General features: G+C 32.0%; 2 protein-coding genes and 2 long non-coding RNA genes across 4 annotated transcripts; 2 read left to right on the top strand and 2 right to left on the bottom strand.

Moving 5' to 3' along the window:
- Window positions 1-2,509: 2,509 nt before the first annotated feature.
- On the bottom strand, window positions 2,510-3,309 carry LOC142228781 (uncharacterized). The gene is made up of 3 exons (XR_012720267.1): window positions 2,996-3,309; window positions 2,826-2,887; window positions 2,510-2,760 (listed from the first exon to the last, which is right to left on the bottom strand). It is a non-coding gene; the product is annotated as an uncharacterized LOC142228781 (long non-coding RNA).
- Window positions 3,310-4,514: 1,205 nt separating this feature from the next.
- Window positions 4,515-4,969, top strand: LOC142228782 (uncharacterized). Its single transcript, XR_012720268.1, has 2 exons — window positions 4,515-4,673; window positions 4,731-4,969. It is a non-coding gene; the product is annotated as an uncharacterized LOC142228782 (long non-coding RNA).
- Window positions 4,970-5,897: 928 nt separating this feature from the next.
- On the top strand, window positions 5,898-9,627 carry ATPsyndelta (ATP synthase, delta subunit). Its single transcript, XM_075299293.1, has 4 exons — window positions 5,898-6,041; window positions 6,262-6,466; window positions 6,630-6,841; window positions 9,414-9,627. Exons 2-4 carry the CDS (start codon window positions 6,268-6,270, stop codon window positions 9,474-9,476), a joined length of 474 nt encoding a protein of 157 aa, XP_075155408.1. The 5' UTR covers window positions 5,898-6,041; window positions 6,262-6,267; the 3' UTR covers window positions 9,477-9,627.
- A 2,663-nt stretch (window positions 9,628-12,290) lies between these two features.
- On the bottom strand, window positions 12,291-14,385 carry LOC142229185 (uncharacterized). The gene is made up of 2 exons (XM_075299722.1): window positions 13,833-14,385; window positions 12,291-13,760 (listed from the first exon to the last, which is right to left on the bottom strand). Exons 1-2 carry the CDS (start codon window positions 13,836-13,838, stop codon window positions 12,450-12,452), a joined length of 1,317 nt encoding a protein of 438 aa, XP_075155837.1. The 5' UTR covers window positions 13,839-14,385; the 3' UTR covers window positions 12,291-12,449.
- Between the last annotated feature and the right edge of the window lie 6,356 nt (window positions 14,386-20,741).

Below are 20,741 nucleotides of genomic sequence, written 5' to 3' on the forward strand. Positions count from 1 at the left end.
CTTAACAAAAAACAGACAGTAGAATTCAACACGTTAGCAACAATTTCTCAACATAGTAGCAACAACTTTTCAAACTAAATTTAATTTTAATGCTTCAAACCCATTCGAAAATCTGTTGAAGGCAAGCAATATAGAAGGCCATTTGAACTACTGTTGAAGATGGGATTCACTATCAAATTGATATGGCGTTACCTAAGAAAAATGTTCATCGTTGTGTATGTTAGGAATTTTTAATTTTCGACTTGACTCAATTGCCAATATTTTTTGGATTTCAAAATATGAAGTTGAAAACTCTTTCAGTTGTTATCTAAATATTATTTAAATATCTCTTCCACTGCTAAGTTGTTAATTAAATCCTTCTAACCCCCATTTTCATAAAGCTCCGTTAGTGTGCCGTTAACTAACCAACTTTTAAACCGTATTATGGACGAAGCTGTCATCTTGCCTTTATATTCCATAGGCCAGTTAGGAACTTAACTGACGAAAAATTTTCAGTTAAAGTTAACCGGAGAGAAGATATTTGCAATTTACTTTCGGTTAACTCGCAGTTAAAGCCTAACGGAGCTACATGAAAATGGCCGTAAATTGTTTAATGCGCCGTTCAGACTATAAGTTTATCGGACAACAGTGCTCGTGTCGAACATATCCCAGTTGTTGGCCACATTATGAGTTATGCTGACCGCATATTCAATACTGCTGCATGTTAATGTGATCGATAATACATTTGTCGATTATTTAGTCTAGCCGAATGTAAGATTCTTTGCAACACACAGAACGCTAAAATATCGATAAATGTGTTATCGATCCCATTAACAAGCTGCAGTATCGAGTATGTTTTCCATCATAACTTCTAGTGTGGCCAATATCTAGAGTATGTTTGACACGAACACTAGGGCTGTTTTCTATTAGCACTCGATATGCTAAGCCGTTAAGGCCGGTATGCACCTCTAGCGAAAAATTTCATTCCCATAAGAAATGCATTGCTATTTATGCTAACGAAATTTTCGGTAGCGTTCAATTTCGTAAGCTGGTACGCACCTCTAATGAAAATAACAGGGTTGTCAAAAGCATATTTTGGCAGCAAACATTTAATTTATTACAATCATTGTGTGTGTAAAAGTTTTAAAAGGTCTGTAAATTAAAAACAATTTATTTGAGGAATATTTGGAACATATATTAACAATTTTTAAAAGCGATTAGCTGGTTTAAAATTTGTGTACACAGCCCTGTTTCTTTGTTGTAGACTTAAATAAATTTTTGCTACCGAAAATTTCGCTAGAGGTGCATACCGGCCTTTAAGCTGAGTACTATGTTCAGTTTTCAAGCTGAAAAACAGCTTGTTTTCACGGTTACTTTTTTTAATTAACTAATTTAGAAATATAAAATTATTTGCAATCAATTCCTTGGATCTTTTCCATCCATTATTCGGCAAGACTCAATCTAAATATAATCGTCTTCATAAATATATTTGTACTTTTAATTTCGTGTTTTGGTGAAAAAAACGAACATAGTACTCACCTTTAAGGACTAAAAGAAAACAAAGTACTCGTTTATCCGGGACATCTCCAAATATATGCAACACTGTCATCAGCTGTTTAAAAACAATCACAGAAAAGAAGTGAAATCTTGCATTGTTTATGTATTAATTGCTCCAATTAGTAATAAATATTCACTGCTGCGATTGTTTATGAAACTGTATCACTTTGAATTTCATGTTTTTCGATAAAATAGTCACAATAAATTGCTATTGTGAATCGAAGAAGCGTCACTTTATCCAAATACAATCTGGAAACATCGGCGCGACTTGCACTGATGAGATTTTCTGGATAGAACACCAGTGCAACAATGTTCTGGATAGCTCATACAAATGTTGCATCCAGAGCTAAAAGAAAACAGCCCTACTGCCGTCCCAATAAACACAAATGTTTGAAAAATGCTAAATTTCAACAATTTTTCAAACATTTTTTCAAAGGATTAGAGTAATATTCAAGTTGAGAAATTGTTGAGAAAATCGCGTTCTCAACAAAAAACAGACATTACCCTCAACAGTGAAATTCAACACATTAGCAATAATATCTCAAGTGTTATCCTCAAATTGAAATGCATCGCTACTCAATAATTTGTCAAACAATTTTCGATGCGAGTCAAATTCAAAATTAACATCGTTGCAAATACTTTTCAACCTGAATTTGTATGAATGATATCCCCACTTCAAATTGAAAGTCAAAGCCAAAATTCTATGAATTTTGTATAATTTATTCATTTTTATCAAAATAAATTATATAATAATACACTACAATACCAATTGATAAATAATAATCTTATTAAACATATCAACAAATAAGAACAAAAAAAAACAAACAACAAAACTTTAAATATCTTAAACATTATTAGTAAACACTTTTGCATTGATAATTCGATTTCCTTCCTTTTGGTGTCATAAAACAGCATTAAAATTTATTAACCTGGGGGCAATTTGAAATTAGGAACGTACTGGACTGCGTGTTAGAATTGATTTCCAGCAGAAGGAATTCACAAAATATCCATTTTAAACTGATAATAGCATATGAATTAAACTGATGTTGTGATGCACATTTTCATCCAGAAGTGGTTGATTTCAACAATTTGTTGTTTCTAACAATTTTAATTGGTTGCACTTGTAATGTTTCTGGAAACTTTTTCTTGTTGATATGCCACTCATTTTTCATTGGTCAGCTTCTTAATGTTTGCAAGAATGTATCATCCAAAGATTTTAGTTTTCTGCAAAGAGATTTAAATTTAGTGACTTCTTTAAAGTGTTGATTTAATTTTTCATATTGACGTACCAATTATTATAAACTATTTGAAGCAGTTCCAGTTAATTGCCCACCATTTTTCCATCGGTCAGCTTTTTAATGTTTTCAAGAACGTAGAATCCATAATTTTAGTTTTCGGCAAAGAGATATACATTTAGTGACTTCCTTAAAGTTTTATTTCATTTTTTATTTTCACTTACCTATTTTTATAAACTATTTGGTTATTTGTCTAAAATTTTCCATTTTTTTATTTCTTGCAATTGACCACGAACTTCGTTGCACAAATAAGTATTGAAAACCACATGGTTTTTTCGTTGGATTTTAGGGTAGTGTTTTGTCAAAGTTTTCTCATATTATCTTCAACACCTTTTCAAAGATTTCGTCAACATTTTGGCAAATTAGAAGTAATTCGCAAACAATTTGAAGATGTATTGAAGATGAGCTATTTCAAGTCAAGTTGAATTTATGTTGAAAATTATATTTACCCTCAAACTGAAAAGTTGTTGCATTTGAAAAACGCTCATCCTGTGTTTATTGGGGTCGGGATAAATTTATAGTCTGTACGGCGCATTATGCATATGTTCAACATTTCGAGACATTTCCCCGATGTTGGCCACACTATACGTTATATTCCACGACATAATCGATATTGCTGCCTTTTAAAGTGATCGATAAGACATTTATCGATTATTTAGCCACACCACACTGTAAGATATTATCGTCATTATTTGTAAAGAATCTGATGCTATGTTCCCACTGACTCATTCGTTTTTCCAAAATATTTCACCGTTCACACCGAGTTGAGATGTTTAGTACGGTTGCCATGGAAACTCAAAATTCATTTATAGCGTGTTTCTGTATGTCGAACGAGCTCTATCGATCGACTGAAATGGAAACAAACAGCTGAATTTATAACCAAAAATCAGCTGTTTCTATGCATTTCAGTCGATCGATAGATCTTGTTCGACATACAGAAACAGGCAGTTACTCTAAATTCAAATATACATACCGTTTGTTCAAACAAACATTGCGATCGCAATGGGAAATTATTTTTTAAGTTATTTTCACATTCTATGTTCTTCAAAATCTTCGTTTATTCGTTTTTTCTATGCAATCTATTTCAATAATTTGACATATATTTAAAAACGTATGTTCAGTCGGAGCATATTCCAAATTAGGGGCGTTTACATGATAAAATTTACGTATTTAGGCCGGTACTCTGTTCGGTTTTCACGTTGAAACTCGAAACAAAATTAAAAAAAATGCGAAAAACTAGCGAAAATTTTCCACTTGTGGTATTTTGTTTTTTTTAGAGTTGAAAAACTGACGTTTATAACTGAGTACTATGTTCAGTTTTCAAGCTGAAAAACAGCTTGTTTTCACTGTTACTTTTTTAATTTAGTTAAATTATAAATATAAAATGATTCACAATAAATTCCTTAGATCTTTTCCATTCATTATTTCACAAGATTTCATAAAAATATAATCTTCGTCATATAGATTTTTGTACTTTTAATTTAGAGTTTTGGTGAAAAATACGAACATAGTACTCACCTTATATCATGACGCCATTTGCTATGTGAATTAAGAAATGATTTATTTATTAAAACTATTTGTGTGGGTTTATAACACAAATACGGCCCTGCCAGCATTTCAAAGTTCCATTTCAACCTCATCGTTACCACAGACTCGTAAATGTCACTTCAACCATCATGAAAAGGTACATCAAAAAGTACATGCAAGTAATTTGCCATCCCTACTGTTAAAAAAGCCATTTTTTTGTGAAACGCCAAGCGCAACCAGCTTGTTATATTTTAATTAAATAAAAACGAAAATAAAGTTCTGAAAACATAGATTATACGCTTAAAATTGTGAAAGGTATATTGGTGAACAATTTGGTGATTTTCCAAATGGAATAAAGTGATTGTTTTTCAGATATTTTACAGACACGCTGCCTCCATGGAATAAAAACACTGGTTGATAGACGCAGCAACATGTAACTCGCTACTTGTAACTCAACATCATCATTAATGCCAAAAATTATGTTAAATGTAATGTGATAGTGGTATAAATGTTATATTTTTAAGAATTTGTAAATGTTTAATCAAATTAATAAATATCTAAACAAACGTGTTTTACTCGACCACAATGATTCTTTTACAACTATCTTAAAATGCACTTTTTCTGATTGTTTGGAGGGTCCCTTATTGGCGTCGTTCTAAATTGATCTATAAAGGCACCTAATAATTGCACTCATGCGAAACATTTTTGTAGTAACTTGGCGTGGTACAACTTCTCAATAGCGACGGCGCTTTTCCGACGAGTTTTTGATGTCGTATATGATTGTTTTCGACGTAGTTGGGATTCTCAAAAGAGTCCCCAAATTCAAAAAATGTTGGCAGGGGGATTATATTTTTGTTCCGAAACTATACAAAGGATCAAAGGAGTAGCAGATCAATTGCCCAAGGAAAATAAAATGTTAATTTTGTAATAATAAGCAGCAACCACCAACTTAATTCAATATCGCTCCCTGTAAAACAGCGCTCCAAGTTACCTAAATAAACACCGCTTTCTATGTGCGAAATAATGGTTTCTATAACAATTTTTCACAAGAATGAACATAGTACCGGCCTTTTTGGAGGAAAACTTGTGTTTTTAACTTGATTTTTTGCGACTCATTTTTTTGATTTTTTGCGATTCATTTTGAAATGCTTATAAAGGGAAAACAATTCAAACTCCATAACATGCTTGGTGGGAACGCTATATTACGATCTTGATAAACTTATAGTCTGAACGGCGCATTATCCTAATGGTTATGAGATAAATTGTAAAACCAATCATAAAATCATTATTACATTTCATTCAAATTTTCAGAACTATATTTTTGCAAAAATATTACATCAAAGAAACTTAAATTATTAATACATTTTTCTGATATAAATCAATATTTTTGATTATTTGGTAACTACATTTGAGTCGATAAATTTGGGATAGTTAAATCAATTTCAATCGAAATCTACTTTGAGGAAATTTTAGGCAGAATGTGAACAAATAAAAGTTTTACATGAACTGAGCAATCTGGTAAGAAGAAAGTGCTGCCATTTGACACTGACAACAGCTGATCCAATTTTTCGTGTCTCACTGACATTTCGTATTTTTTGGAGAACAAATACCGACACCGAGGGTTTTGCATTTTCCACAGTAGTTTTCACTGGAAATACTTGAGACACGAAACAAAAATAAAAGGTAAAATTAAGCAGTAGTACTAGGACAAACGATTTTGTTGAATTTTGTGGATAATTTGAGTCTGATTAGTGTAATCATATCGACTGGTTATGTTGGTCGCCATCGCCATAACCTACAAAGTTACATAATGGATTCATCAGGAGATTTTCGGATACTATTTGTGTATTTTAGGCTTTGGTATTAGAATTTGTAATTTATAGTTCTCAATGTCCTATTGCAGCTCGCCATGTCTTTTGCAAAGAACGCTCGTTTGTTGGCCACTCGTGGTGCTCGTATGGTTCAAAGCCGTGGATATGCTGATGAGATGAAACTCACCTTTGCTGCCGCCAACAAAACGTTCTACGATAACGCCGATGTCCGTCAAATTGATGTCCCATCCTTCAGTGGCAGCTTTGGTATTTTGGCCAAGCACGTTCCAACTTTGGGTAGGTGCACGTAATTAGTTATGTAAAATCTATAATTTTGATTGTCTAAAATATGCATGATGCTGTAAATTATTGTAAGCATAAATATACTTTCAAATATGCCGTTACATGATACATTTCTTTAAAGCCATATTGTTATAACTGTATTTTGTATATATTTTAGCTGTCTTAAAACCCGGAGTCGTCCAAGTATACGAAAACGATGGCAAAACCTCCAAATTCTTTGTCTCCAGTGGTACAATTTCAGTGAACGAAGATTCTTCTGTTCAAGTTTTGGCCGAAGAAGCCCACAATGTTAGCGATATTGATGTAGCAGAAGCTCGTCAATTGTTGAGCCAATACCAATCAGCCCTCACCTCTGCCTCCACTGACCAGGTATGTAAATAACAAAATTTAATTAATAAATGAAGAGGGCCAAAATAATAGAGTGAAGTACATTCATTACTATCGATAAGTGAATCTTTATTTAAGAAACTCAAAGTGAGATTCTAAATTCATAAATGCAAAAAAAAATATATAGTCCATTCAGTTATTTTTAGAAATTTCACTATTTCACCAATTTAAAATTTGTTCTCCCAAAAGCATACCGATTTTAGGTGAGAAAATGATTACTAAATATTCAGGATATAATTGGTGGACATAAAGTATACCTACATTAAGTATTGTTGTTGAACCACACACTGAAAAACTGACTCATTCGATAAAGATCTATCCCCCATACTCATAAAAGTTAAACTACTATTACAATACAAATTCCTTCGATGAACTGTCAGTAAATGATTATCAATTCAGTGTCTGCCCATCGATTTTAATTATCCATATATACAAATTTCTAGTAAGTATTAAAGAAAGAAATCGCTGCAGATTAATATTTATATTTATAAATATGTCGATAATATATTAATGAGATGAGTTCAGCACATCTTTTAAATATCTGTAAATGAGTTCAGTATTTTTTTTATAAGAACACGTACAGGGACAGACTGGTGGGAGGTCATAGTTAAATTGCATCAGAGTAACACTGAATTGATTACTATTAGGGTGTATCTTGTATTCTTGGCATTAGTAGTGAGGCTCCTTTTTCTTTATATCTAACACAATATCAAATAAATAAATAAAAAAATATAACCAATTTTTTGTATACTTCAACAAATATTTAATATTTCAATGTATCATTTAATATATAATTTTAAGATGTGTTCTAATTGGTTTGCTTTTATCATTTTGGTAAAATCAGATATTACATAGGATTCAAGTTTTATGAAAATAGTGTTATCCTAAAAAAATACCTTGTTCTGCATTTTAAGGAGAGAAGCTAATAAGACTTTTTTTTGTCAAAATCTGATAATTCGTATTAAGAATAGTTCATTTGAAAACTTCTAATCGATTTTAAGTCAAACAAATCGAAGTAAACTTTCCTTCGTTACCCACACAAGTTACCTACGACAGTTTGATTGTACCCGCAAACTACAATAGTTGACTTTGCCAAAAAAGTTGGAAACTACCAGCTTTTCTAAGACTATTTTTCATTACAATATGTAATAGGTGGTATCCTTATCAAAATCGAAATCTGGTTTATATTTGTTTTCTGATCGGATAAAAATTGTCATTTTCACCTTACCAACTAAGTTTAGCTCCACTTTGTAGGTGATACTGAGCCGATCAGTATATACAATATATCAGAGCCCGAATGGCCGAAACCGAAGTCACACTTAACCGAAATGTCCAAGCCAAATAGAAGAAACTTTTTTCTTATTTTAGCATCCGGGCCAATACTAATACATGTTCTTCTATAAATTTAAGTAAATAGGCCCCGCTGTCAAAAAACTTATATAAGTTAACCAGTAGATTTTCAAGAACATTTATGAAAGATTTAAAAGACTTTCTAATCAAAAGTATATATAAATAAAAATTATTTTTTAATAATTTTTATTTCTTGTACCCATTGGTTAATATTGTATTCATATGAATTGGATATTTTCTATATTTTGGGATATATAATATTTTCATGTCCTTAACTCTCTGTAGCTGAGGATGTCTAATATCAACAATATAACTGACGTGGGATCCACCAGACCTCATTTCTAATCTGATATCCTACGTTAACATTACTGATCAAAAAGTTTTTGGCCATATTTGGAAAATGGAATTTTTTGCCTCTACACCCCAATCATTGTAAAGTTTTATACTTATACTTACTTACATTTCATTTTATTATTCTCTAATTCAGTACTTGTATTTCAATTTTTTTTACCATATTATGGGCTTATTTTGATGTATATATATTTTTTATTTTTTCCTATTTTTGTTTATGGCTGGGGAGCCACTTTAATACTGCAGGAATAATATTATAAATGTATATAGAATAATTTGAGTACTTGACTTTATAAATATAATAATAATTACTCAGGATCTGTCATAAGTAATATAAATTAATTGGCCTTATAGGCTTTGTATTACGAAAAATTTTTGAAATAATAAAAAAAAAAATATTTTGCATAAAAACATATTGTTATTAAGCAAACAAATCTTACAAATTTTAAATTAAAGACATTTATAAGTGGTGTGGTTTATTACATCTAAGTACTTTAGGAAGATACGAAGCCTCTCAAACAAAATCGGACAACTCTCAAAAAGGTGGCGCTTTTCATGAAACGTTTGATATATTATCATTTGATAATGTACACCACCCAAATATGGATAAAATGTAGACTAACGTGGGTGTTCACTTCTGAGAGGTTCATCGTCTTGGAAGTTGAAGTAGGAAATGTTTGGTGGCTAATCTAATTAATATCTGATAGAAGATTATATTTTTACAAAACATTTTTTTTTAATTTAATTATTTTATCGACAGGGTGAGAGACCCTTTCTAATTTTGTTTATTATTTTAACTAAAATGGAAAATACAAATTTTTATATAATATGATATTTGTTTCTTTCTTTCCAGGCTAAGGCTGAAGCTGCCATTGCTGTTGAATGCTGTGAAGCTCTCGTCAAAGCTGCCGAATAAATTTAATTTTCTTGTGACTTAGTATAAACTTGCTCCTTGGAGCACAAACAGAAGCATCATCTTTTCATTTATTCCGTTGTAACTTAACAAACAAAAATATTTAAGTATAAATGTGTGGTTTCAAAAAACCTGCCTGTGTCAACACAACAAAGAGTTTTTCCAATTTTATTAGGCAAAAATCAAGATGGGTGTGAAAAAGAGAGAGGGAGAGAGAGGGAGAGAGAGTGAGAGTATAAAAGCAAACACACTAGCCAGATATATACGGATAGATAAACGACCTAATAAAACACCAATGTATGATCTTCTTTTGAAACATGAATGAATGAATTATTCGGAGTTTTTAATATTGGTTATGATTATGAAATATTCAAATGCAAACTAATAAAACAATTCAAAATAAAAATATCTCGTGTCACATCTTCGCTTATTTTAATAACATAGTTATACACTAATCATTTGGTGTTAACTTAGACGAGCTGTCGCATATCTATCCTCAAAGAGACTAATGACCCTTGATTGTAATTATTTAATTTGACATTTTAAGTCATTTATTTGTTTTCTTGGTTCATATTATGCACTGACGGGCATTCGTCATCCCAGCTATATCTAATAATTTTTTATACTGTGTAAATTATGCTATCTGATACCATCTGTAGAGGAGCCCCCTATGTTTGGTATGGTAGTGTTTGTGTTTCATTTATAAAACTTTTTCTCAATTGGCTTGGTTTTTTAACTATAACTTTTTTCATTTTGATATTTCTGTTGGCTGAATGATTTCTTGCATACTCTAACAAGCATATCGATTACAACACTAGTCGATTTATTAAAACATGTTAATATTTTAAGCAGGTTGCTATGTCTGCAAGCATATCTTTTATGACCGTTTGTTAATCATCATTGATAATGCATTTTATCCAATGGTATTCAGTATGTTTATTTTATGCGTCAAGGTCAAGTTCGCTATTGTCAGAGATAAGCGATTAATTTTTTAATAGTCGATTTCATTTTCATAGACAATAATCATGTGGACTTGTGGACTGGGTGTATCAAAGTTGAGGAATTTGGATGGGAATGGGATAGATAGTGGGAAATTTTTTAAGGAATCGAGCAGTTTTGTTTTTATTTAATATTTTACAGGAAGATGTTTCAGTAGCATCATGGAGTGGTTGCAGTATTTTTACACTGAACATAAATTTACGTATGCTTTAACCAACGATGTGATAAGCAATAACCGGACACTGATTATGGCCTACTGATCTCTGCTTTTTAGATGCCGCATTATGTTATACTATTTCAAGGGGGCTCGTTAACTTCTGTGGCTTGATATTATACTTGTGAATTAGATATTTTGTTGTGACATAAAATCATCGATATGATGTCAAGGTTACCTAGAAGACAATACAAGCGAAGTATAGGTTTTCTGGATTATAAAATATATGGCAAGGCATATTTAATATTCCTTGAATATAAGGATTTATTTGAAGGCAATTCCAAATAACAGCATTTTGAACACAATGCCAATAAGCCAGACAACTTAAGCATTCAAGATTTTTCATTTCGAAATTCATACTGATGGCTGGTGTGTGGTGAATAGCATTATATTAAAATACCGGCTTTTACGGACATAGTTGTTTTTTACCAACTACTGTTAGTATTGAAACTATTTTAAGAATGTCATGGAAACGGAAACTAATCAATCTACACATATTTTATTGATATTATGATTATTGATACCTAAGCGCTTTTCAAGAAGATTAAAATGCTGAACATTATAGAAATAATGTGAGCCACACATTTTAATTTATTCCGAATTGAAATTTAATTTATTTTTCTATTCTATGGTCACATTGGGCAAATAGAATTCGAAAAAGAATCCGTCACCACAGCCAAACTAGCAAACATTTTCAGCTCATATTGGATATATAACATCATGGCGTGGTTATTTTTCAAAAACCGTATCCAGATATTTGGAAAATGGTTCTGGGAAAATGTTTGACTCTCATTTTGGCCAAATATTTGCCTAGTGTGACCATAGTCTTAGGCTATAAAGGCTTTTGAAAAGTTTCTTCAAAGAGCATCATTAAGTTTAAACAGATTTGTATCTTGGTGCATATAGAGTTAAATTAGGGATTTAAAATCATTCAAATTTGAAGAAAACGAGAAATCGATTAATCCCAAAGTATAAGGACTATATAATGTGGGAGAAGGTAGTTCACATGTTTGGAGAATATGTACTCGCATACCTTTTACCATTCATTTTTCAATTTAGAATATGAAGGAGTCCAACAACAAAACAGTCAGCAATGTGGTCTGAGATAATTTAGATATGCATAAGCGTAGTAAGGTCTCTGGGGGGAGGGCTTAGCCCCCCCCTCCCCCAGAAAAATATTAGCCCCCCTAGAATGTGAAAACCTTTATATAATTTTCCATTATATATAGTTACTGTAGTATAGATAGGGGGCTATAGCCCCCCTGGTTAAAAATGTCTAGAGACGGCAATGTAGACATGTAGAGATAATCCTTGCAGGCAGTTCTAAAACACAGCACATTATTACCGAAATTACCTTTTTGGCATTTTTATTGACCTTTTGTATGGAAAGGACTTTTTGAAAACTTAGTGTTAACGTAGGAAATGTACATATTCTCCCAAATGTGGTGTTATACGATTCTGCAACTGAACCTATGCACACAATTGTCCAAGACATGCTAACCATTGCACTATGGTGGCTTCCAAGAAAATACATGCATCCACATAATTCATTACATATCTAAATTTATTTTCACACTTAATAACTACAGACATAATAAATTTAATTAAATTAGATAGAATGTAACAATGCAGGTACAAAATGAGGTGGGCGCGTATATGTGTTTGCATTTTGTTTTGTTTGTTTTATCATAGTGTCCAACTATGAATAGTTTTTATCTTACAAAATCTAACCTCTTTTTGAGGAAATTATGTAAAATATCTTCTTAGTAATGAGGTGGTCCGTAACTTGATGCCGGCACATGTTGTACTGACTCGGGAGCTAAATATGATGGTGCAGGAGCAGTGTATAGCGAGGGGTTAACAGGGCCGGCAGGAGGTGCCAAATATGAAGATGCTGGAGCAGAAGAATGGAAACTGGGTGCTGGCTCAGGAGCGGGTGGAACGTATGACGTTACTGGAGCTGGGGGATTATATGATGCTGCGGGTGGACTATAGGATGGAGCTGTCTGATATGTGGGTGCCGCGTATGATGTTGTTGGAGCAGCAACGGGAGCAGGGGAATGGAAGTGCTGTTGAACGGGTGGAATATATGAAGTTGTTGGAGCGGCAACAGGAGCATTGTAATTAAATTGGGTTTGTTGAGGGACAGGTGGAACGTATGAAGAAGTTGGAGCAGGTGGAACATACGAAGAAATTGGGGCTGGGGCTGGGGCATTGAAACTTAAAGCAGATTCTTGGTGAGCAGGAGGAACATAAGACGATACTGGTGCACTGAAAGATTGTGGTGATTCCTGTTGAACTGGGGGAATATAGGAAGATTGAGGAGCAGCAACATTTTGAGAGAAAGAAGAAGAAGTTCCAGAGCTGAACGACTGCGATTGGCTGCCACCAAATGCCTGTGGAGCATGCTCATGAATGACACGAATAACTTTAGCAGGACCTTGAGTATGGTGGTGGCCAGCACCGCTAGCAGAAGCTCCTGCATTACTGGTAGTTGAAGAATGGAAAACATTAATAATTTTCGCGGGAGCTTGTCCTCCGGCAGAGCCATGGTCATGGTCATGGCCATGGCTAAAGGAAGCACCTGATGAAGATCCAGCAGACTGTTGGTGAACAACTTTTATGACTTTATGGGCAGAGGACTCAGCTGATGATGCACTTCCACCATAACTATATCCTGCATCAGAAGAGGCATGACCACCTGCAGCACTAGCACCATCTGAGCCATGATGAATAACCTTTATCACTTGCGCTGCTGCAGATCCGCCATGGCTGCCAAATGCAGCCCCTCCGGCAGAGGCATCTGCAGCAGATTGCTGGTGGATAACTTTGATAACTTCGTTACCACCGCCGTGAGCGGCAGCACCATTATAACCACTACTGCCACCTCCATTATAACTGCTACCAGATGATCCTGTAACAAATTTCACTTTATATATTTTACTCGAACCACCCGCTTGTCCATGGCCATGTCCGCCTGATGATGATGAAGCATATCCACCAGATGAGCCACTCGAACCTCCAAATAATCCAGCATTAACCACAGCCACTAAGGCACACAAACACACGAAAACCTAAAACGCACATTGATTTTAAAAGTCATTATTGAAATAATTTGGAGTTTCCTCCATAGTAAATGTTCATACCTTCATTATGTTAAACCTCCACTTGTTACAGAGCAACGCAGTAATCCAAAATAAGTGTCTGTAGGGCAAGCTCTCTTAATTTAATGTCGCCAAACATTGGAATAGATGAGTTTTTATACGAGATTAAATGCCAAGTTAAGATTTGAAACAAAGTTGATGTAGCCACTCCACATACCATAGTTTACTCTCGCATATTGGAGACAAGCATACGGTTACCTTTGTGAATTCGAATTTCTAAAAATGCGCTCTTTACATCAACGGTTGGAAATATGCGTCTCCCATTATTTCGTTTATTGTTTGGAAGCACAATGAACTGTATGCATTATTTGCCGATAGATTAATGGTCATTATAATCTCTTGTTTTGAGACATATTCATCGATTTGGCTCTCGGCGGGAGCAAACTGAAAATCTCTTATCTTAATATTTAGCATAATTTTCGTTCAGTGCATATGGATAATAATATCAATTCACGAGTTGGTGTTACTTCTTATCTGATTTACCAAAAAAGTGTGATTATGTATCCATAAACCGTTACAAAACCGTTGCACAAGATCACCGATTCCTCAGAAAAAATATATAAAATATATAATATGCAAAATGGTAAATATAGAACATCTGCATACCATATTATTCTTAAAAAACAATTATGTATTTTTCTGAAAAAATAGTGGTTGTATCCTAAAAAATACGGCGCGAATTAAACTATTTACAAATAACGAATTTGATTTTAGTAAATAATAGAAAATAGAGATATAAACATATCACACTGCACTGTTTTTTACCAACATCTGTGGTAAATATTACTTAACTCCCAATTTGTAGTTTTTTGAAATTTGATCAACATTTGGTTTTTTTTTGACTGCAGGTTACTCAGAAGTACAACAAAATTTCCGGAAAAATAGATTTTTAGAAATAACGTTATGATGTATTAAATACAACAAACTTGATTTCATAGAATTCGGTCAACATTTTTAAGACGTAACGAACAATTTGTGGGGCACCGAATAAGTTGTGGGGCTGCATTCCACGTTTCCAAGTATATAAAACATGTAAATACGGCCGAAAGTTCGGCCAGGCCGAATCTTATGTACCCTCCTCCATGGATTACGTGCAAAGTTCTGCTAAAAACTGGAATCGACGATCGAATTACTTGGGTTGTGGTAACTGTTACCGAGGTATATTAAACTTTCTTAACATTGCCTTCTAAATTGTATCTTAATCCATATGAAGTCTGGTTTAGATAAAAAGGCAGAATAAATGCCTATAAAAGCCTCTTTAGTTTTTGATCGTACTATATAGAGATATTAATAATTATTAACCGATATGAACCAAAAATAAAAAACGATTCTGGAATATATATACCCCACACACATTTTGCTTCAAGCATATATATTTTCAGTATACCCTTAGGCATACACTGGTAAACCCAAAGAAATTTGTTAGTAGGGACAGCAGAAAAGTCTGCTAAAACAGCAGAAAGTCTGCTGAAAAAGGGACAGCAGTCACTGTTTGCTGAAATAGCAAACATTTCCTGCTATTTTTGAAGCTAGATTACACTAAAACATGTTTTATTTTGGCTAAAACAAATAAAAATGTTAACTTAGGAGCTATCCTAACATAATTAAAACAATATTTTATGAATGTCTATAGTATTAGACTAAAAATCTGAATATTTATAAAATTGAGGCATAACAGCAAACAAAATGTTTGCTGATCGTATTTAGGAGCTTGTAAGTATATTACAGTGCAAAAATACACCAAAAACTACTTTTGGTTCTTAAATATGCTTTGGGGAAAAATTTATAACCTAAAAATTTTATAAATTGTTGTTCATTAGGCCCTGAAGTACAGAAATATAACAGCAGACATCGACTGCTGTTTTTAGCAGACTTTTTTCTATGAGTGTAGAAAAATGTTAATGAACATTTCTCTGTGTGTAATAGAAATAAACTTTCGACAACATTTTCTAAAGAAATAAAATTTCAACATTTTCTATAGAAATAAAATTTTAACAAAATTTTCTATAGAAATAAAATTTTGACAAAATGATCTATAGAAATAAAATTTTGACAAAATGATCTATAGAAATAAAATTTTGACAAAATTTTCTATAGAAATAAAATTTTGACAAGATTTTCTATAGAAATAAAATTTTGACAAAATTTTCTATAGAAATAAAATTTTGACAAAATTTTCTATAGAAATAAAATTTTGACAAAATTTCTATAGAAATAAAATTTTGACAAAATTTTCTATAGATATAAAATCTTGACAAAATTTTCTATAGAAATAAAATTTTGACAAAATTTCTATAGAAATAACATTTGGACAAAATTTTGTATAGAAATAAAATTTGGACAAAATTTTGTATAGAACTAAAATTTGAACAAAATTTTGTATAGAAATAAAATTTTGACAAATTTTCTATAAAAATAAAATTTTGACAAAATTTTCTATAGAAATAAAATTTTGACAAAATTTTCTATAGAAATAAAATTTTGACAAAATTTTGTATAGAAATAAAATTTGGACAAAACTTTGTATAGAAACAAAATTGGATAAAATTTTGTATAGAAATAAAATTTTGACAAATTTTCTATAAAAATAAATTTTTGAAAAAATTTTCTATAAAAATAAAATTTTGACAAAATTTTCTATAGAAATAAAATTTTGACAAAATTTTCTATAGAAATAAAATTTTGACAACATTTTCTATAGAAATAAAATTTTGACAAAATTTTCTATATTTTGACAAAATTTTCTATAGAAATAAAATTTTGACAAAATTTTTATAGAAATAACATTTAGACAAAATTTTGTATAGAAATAAAATTTGGACAAAATTTTGTATAGAAACAAAATTGGACAAAATTTTAATTTTTTGATTGAATCAATTAAAAAATTAATTGAAATTTGGTCATGAAATCAATTAATTTTTTAATCAAGTATTTTTTTAATGCCCAATTAAAACTATTATTTTCGTGATTGAAGACATTTCAATTAAAAAATTAATTGGATCAATTTCGTGCTTGAATCAGAAAAAAACAAGTGTGTGAATGCAATAATCAATCCCAAAAATTGCACATGTATTTTTAATTTAGTTTTCTTATTATTATTAAATGTATATTAACACCTACATTAAACATTTTCACACTTCTGGTGAATAAAAATATATATTTAAAAAACTTTTAATACCAAATTATAAATTGCAAAATTCCAAATGATTATGGATATGCTCAATGTGTAGGTTTATTCAAGGCCATCGATGGCTTCCCCCATGTAAATATTTCATATCTAAAATTTGTCGAAGCTTCTCATGTTGTAAAATATGAAAAAGGTATTAAGCATACAAGTGTCATATATTCATTTCGTTAACATATCAATGGGATCCAAGCGCATAATGTCAATGAAAAAATCAATTCCCGGGCATTCAAATAACGCCTTTATATGATTTTTGCATATTTTTATCATAAACGCTTGTTTATAAGATACACATATTTATTGTTGCATTAATCTCTTTTGTTAGTCTGGTTTTGTACAAATATTTCTATTGAAATTTAGACTAGCATTGTCTAGGTGAGTATGCCACCACCAATCGTGTGGGGTCAAGCAAAGTATGTGATGTTGTAATAACAGGGTAGTTAGTTACATATCAATGGATGGGACAGGTATATTTTTTAGCCATAACTAAAAATAATTTTGGTTTATTAATTTTAAATACTAAGAGAATTCAAGTAAAGTTTGTGATCAAAACTAGGCTTGATTCAAAAAAGTGTTTAAAAAAAATAATTAAAATTAATTTTTTTAATTAAAAAAATCAATAATTTTTTAACTGACTTAGTCTTCCCAGTTTGATAAAATTAAAAACAAATTAATTGTATCAATAATTTGTTTTAATAAAAAATTTAAAATTTTCAATCATTTACCTAATTGACTTCATGATTCCTGTTTGATTAAAAATTTAATTTTTTAATTGAAAAAGTTTTCAGATTCAATTAACTTTTTAATTGTAAACATTATGGTGATATTTTTTCTGTGTAGTGGGAGAAGTAATAATGAATATATTAATAAGTATATATAGCTGTAAGTTTGGCCGGGCCGAATCTTATATACCAACCACCATGAATCAAATATAATAGTTTCCTTTGAAAATTTCAGGGCGGTTTGATGACAGTTAAACTAGTACGCTTCTCGAAGATAAATGTATATATTTTACCTATGAAGACTAGATCAGATTCTGGATTTAGAAGAAATAACGCCTTGATTTGAAATCTAAAATCCGTAGATTTTTACCCCAATTATTTAAATGATTACGAGAAGTAAACTCTGGAAATTTTACATTCACTTTCAAACAATTTTCATGTTCAGTGAACCTTCTGTACCCTGAAGATCTGAAATCGGTCTATATGGAGGCCTTACCAAATGGACCGATAAAAAATATTATATATGATATATTATTTTGTTGGTCTAAAATGCCAGTATATTTTCAATTTGTGGCAAATCGCATAAAAACTACAATTTCTAGAAACCCTAGGAGTTAAATCGGGAGATCGGTCTAATGGGGGCTATGTCAAAAACATGGAGGGATACACACAATATTCAGCACATCTAATTGTAGTTCTAGAATTTAGACCCCAAATCGGAGGGTTATAAGGGGGCTATAACAAAAACTGTACCGGTACACAATATATTCGGCACACATATTTACGGTCCTAGAATACCCCTATATTTCCAATTTCAGGCAAATTCTAGAATCCGTAGTTTTTATCCTAGAAGTAAAATCGGGAGATCGGTCTATATGGGGGCTATATCAAAACATGGCCCGATAATCACCATTTTCAGCGCTCCTCTCTATGGTCCTGGAATACTTTTAGATTTCCAATCTCAGGCAAATTGTGTAAGCCCAAGACGTAAAATCGGGAGATCGGTCTATATGGGGGCTATATCAAAACATGGACCGGTACTCACCATTTTCGGCACACCTATTTACTGTCCTAAAATACCTCTAGATTTCCAATTTTAGGCAAATTGGATAAAGACTACGGTTTCTATAAGCCCAAGAAGTAAAATCGGGCGATCGGTCTATATGGGGGCTATACCAAAATATGGACCGGTACTCACCATTTTCGGCACACCTCTTTATGATCCTAGAATATCTCCAGACTTCCAATTTAAGGCAAATTGGATAAAAAATACGGATTCTAGAAGCCCAAGAAGTAAAATCGGGAGATCGGTATATAAGGGGGCTATATCAAAACATGGACCGATACTCATAATTTTCGGCACACCTCTTTATGGCCCTAGAATACCTTTATATATCAAATTTCAGGCAAATCGGATAAAAACTACGGATTGTAGAATCCCAAGAAATAAAATCGGGAGATCGTTCATATGGGGACTATGGGCCGATACTCACCATTTTCGGCACACCTCTTTATGGTCTCAGAGTACCTTTAGATTTAAAATTTCAGGCAAATTGGATAAAAACTACGGTTTATATAATCCCAAGAACCCAATCCGGGGATCTGTTTATACACAGAAAAAAATTTCACGAAAATTTTTCCAAATAAAATTTTAATTGAGTTTTAAAAAATATTCAATTAAAAATTTAATTGATTCAACAAATTTTTTAATTAAAACAAAAATCAATCACAAAAATTAATAGTATCAATTAATTTTTTAATTGGATCAATTAATTTTTTAATTGGATCAATTAATTTTTTAATTGGATCAATTAATTTTTTAATTGGCCTTCAATTAATTTTTTAATTGATACTATCATTTCTGTGATTGAAGACATTTCAATTAAAAAATTAATTGGATCAATTAATTTCGTGATTGAACCAGAAATTTTTTTTGTGTGTATGGGAGCTATATCAAAACCTGGACCGTTATAGCCCATCTTCGAACTTGGCCTGTGTGCAGACAAAAGACGAATCTGTGCCAAATTTCAGGACGATAGCTCCTTTATTGAACAGACGGATCTGCTTATATGGTCCTACAATTTCTCCTTGATCAAGGATATATATACCTTATGTTAGAGGTGTGCTCGTGACTGAAATTTCACTCACATTCACGCACATTCACGAAGCAAAATTTTTATTCACGCACGCTCACGCACGATACGTGTGGTAGCCAATCCCACTCACGCACATTTACGAAATGAAAACCAGTACCCACGCACGCACTAACTACTTTTAAAGACTCACGCTCACGCACGATTCACGATAATTCACGTGATTCACGACAAATTCACGAGACTCACGACATTTTCCAAACGGAAATCAGTAAAGGTTACAAAATTCAAGTAGCATATACATAGTTCGAGAGCTAAATTAATTTCAGTTAACATACGAGTATGAATTAAAGCTTAATTCACGACTCACCTGACTCACTCGTGTTACGAGAATTTCGTGAGGGTGATTTTGCAGAAATTTTATTCACGCACATTCACGAACCGATTTTATTTTTCACTCACGCTCACGTACGACATATTTATTTTAGTCCCATTCACGCACATTCACGAGAGTTGCTTGGAATTTTTTTTCGTGAACAATAAATTAAAAATTTATTGTTCACGAAATTGTCATTAGTCACGAAAATTTTCGTGACTCACGCGTAAGTCGTGTGCGAGAATAAGATTTCTCCGTCGTGAGTGTGCGTGAGTAAAATATTACACACGTGCACACCTCTACTACACACCGTGACGTTTAGTAGAACTTTTATGCCTAAATTTGTGCTTCAATCTGTCTTTTTGGCTATTTAACATCTTTCTTGTCATACCGAAGACTTCTATTGTGAATTTCACAAAAAAAATCAATAAATTATAAAAAACAAAGTCTATTTTTAGGATGATGGAATTTTGTGTTAGACACTTAACTGGTTGAAGTTGTGTTATTTTTGATAAA

This window comes from Haematobia irritans, chromosome 3 (genome assembly GCF_050003625.1).
Source record: "Haematobia irritans isolate KBUSLIRL chromosome 3, ASM5000362v1, whole genome shotgun sequence".
Classification (NCBI taxonomy): Eukaryota; Metazoa; Arthropoda; class Insecta; order Diptera; family Muscidae; genus Haematobia; species Haematobia irritans.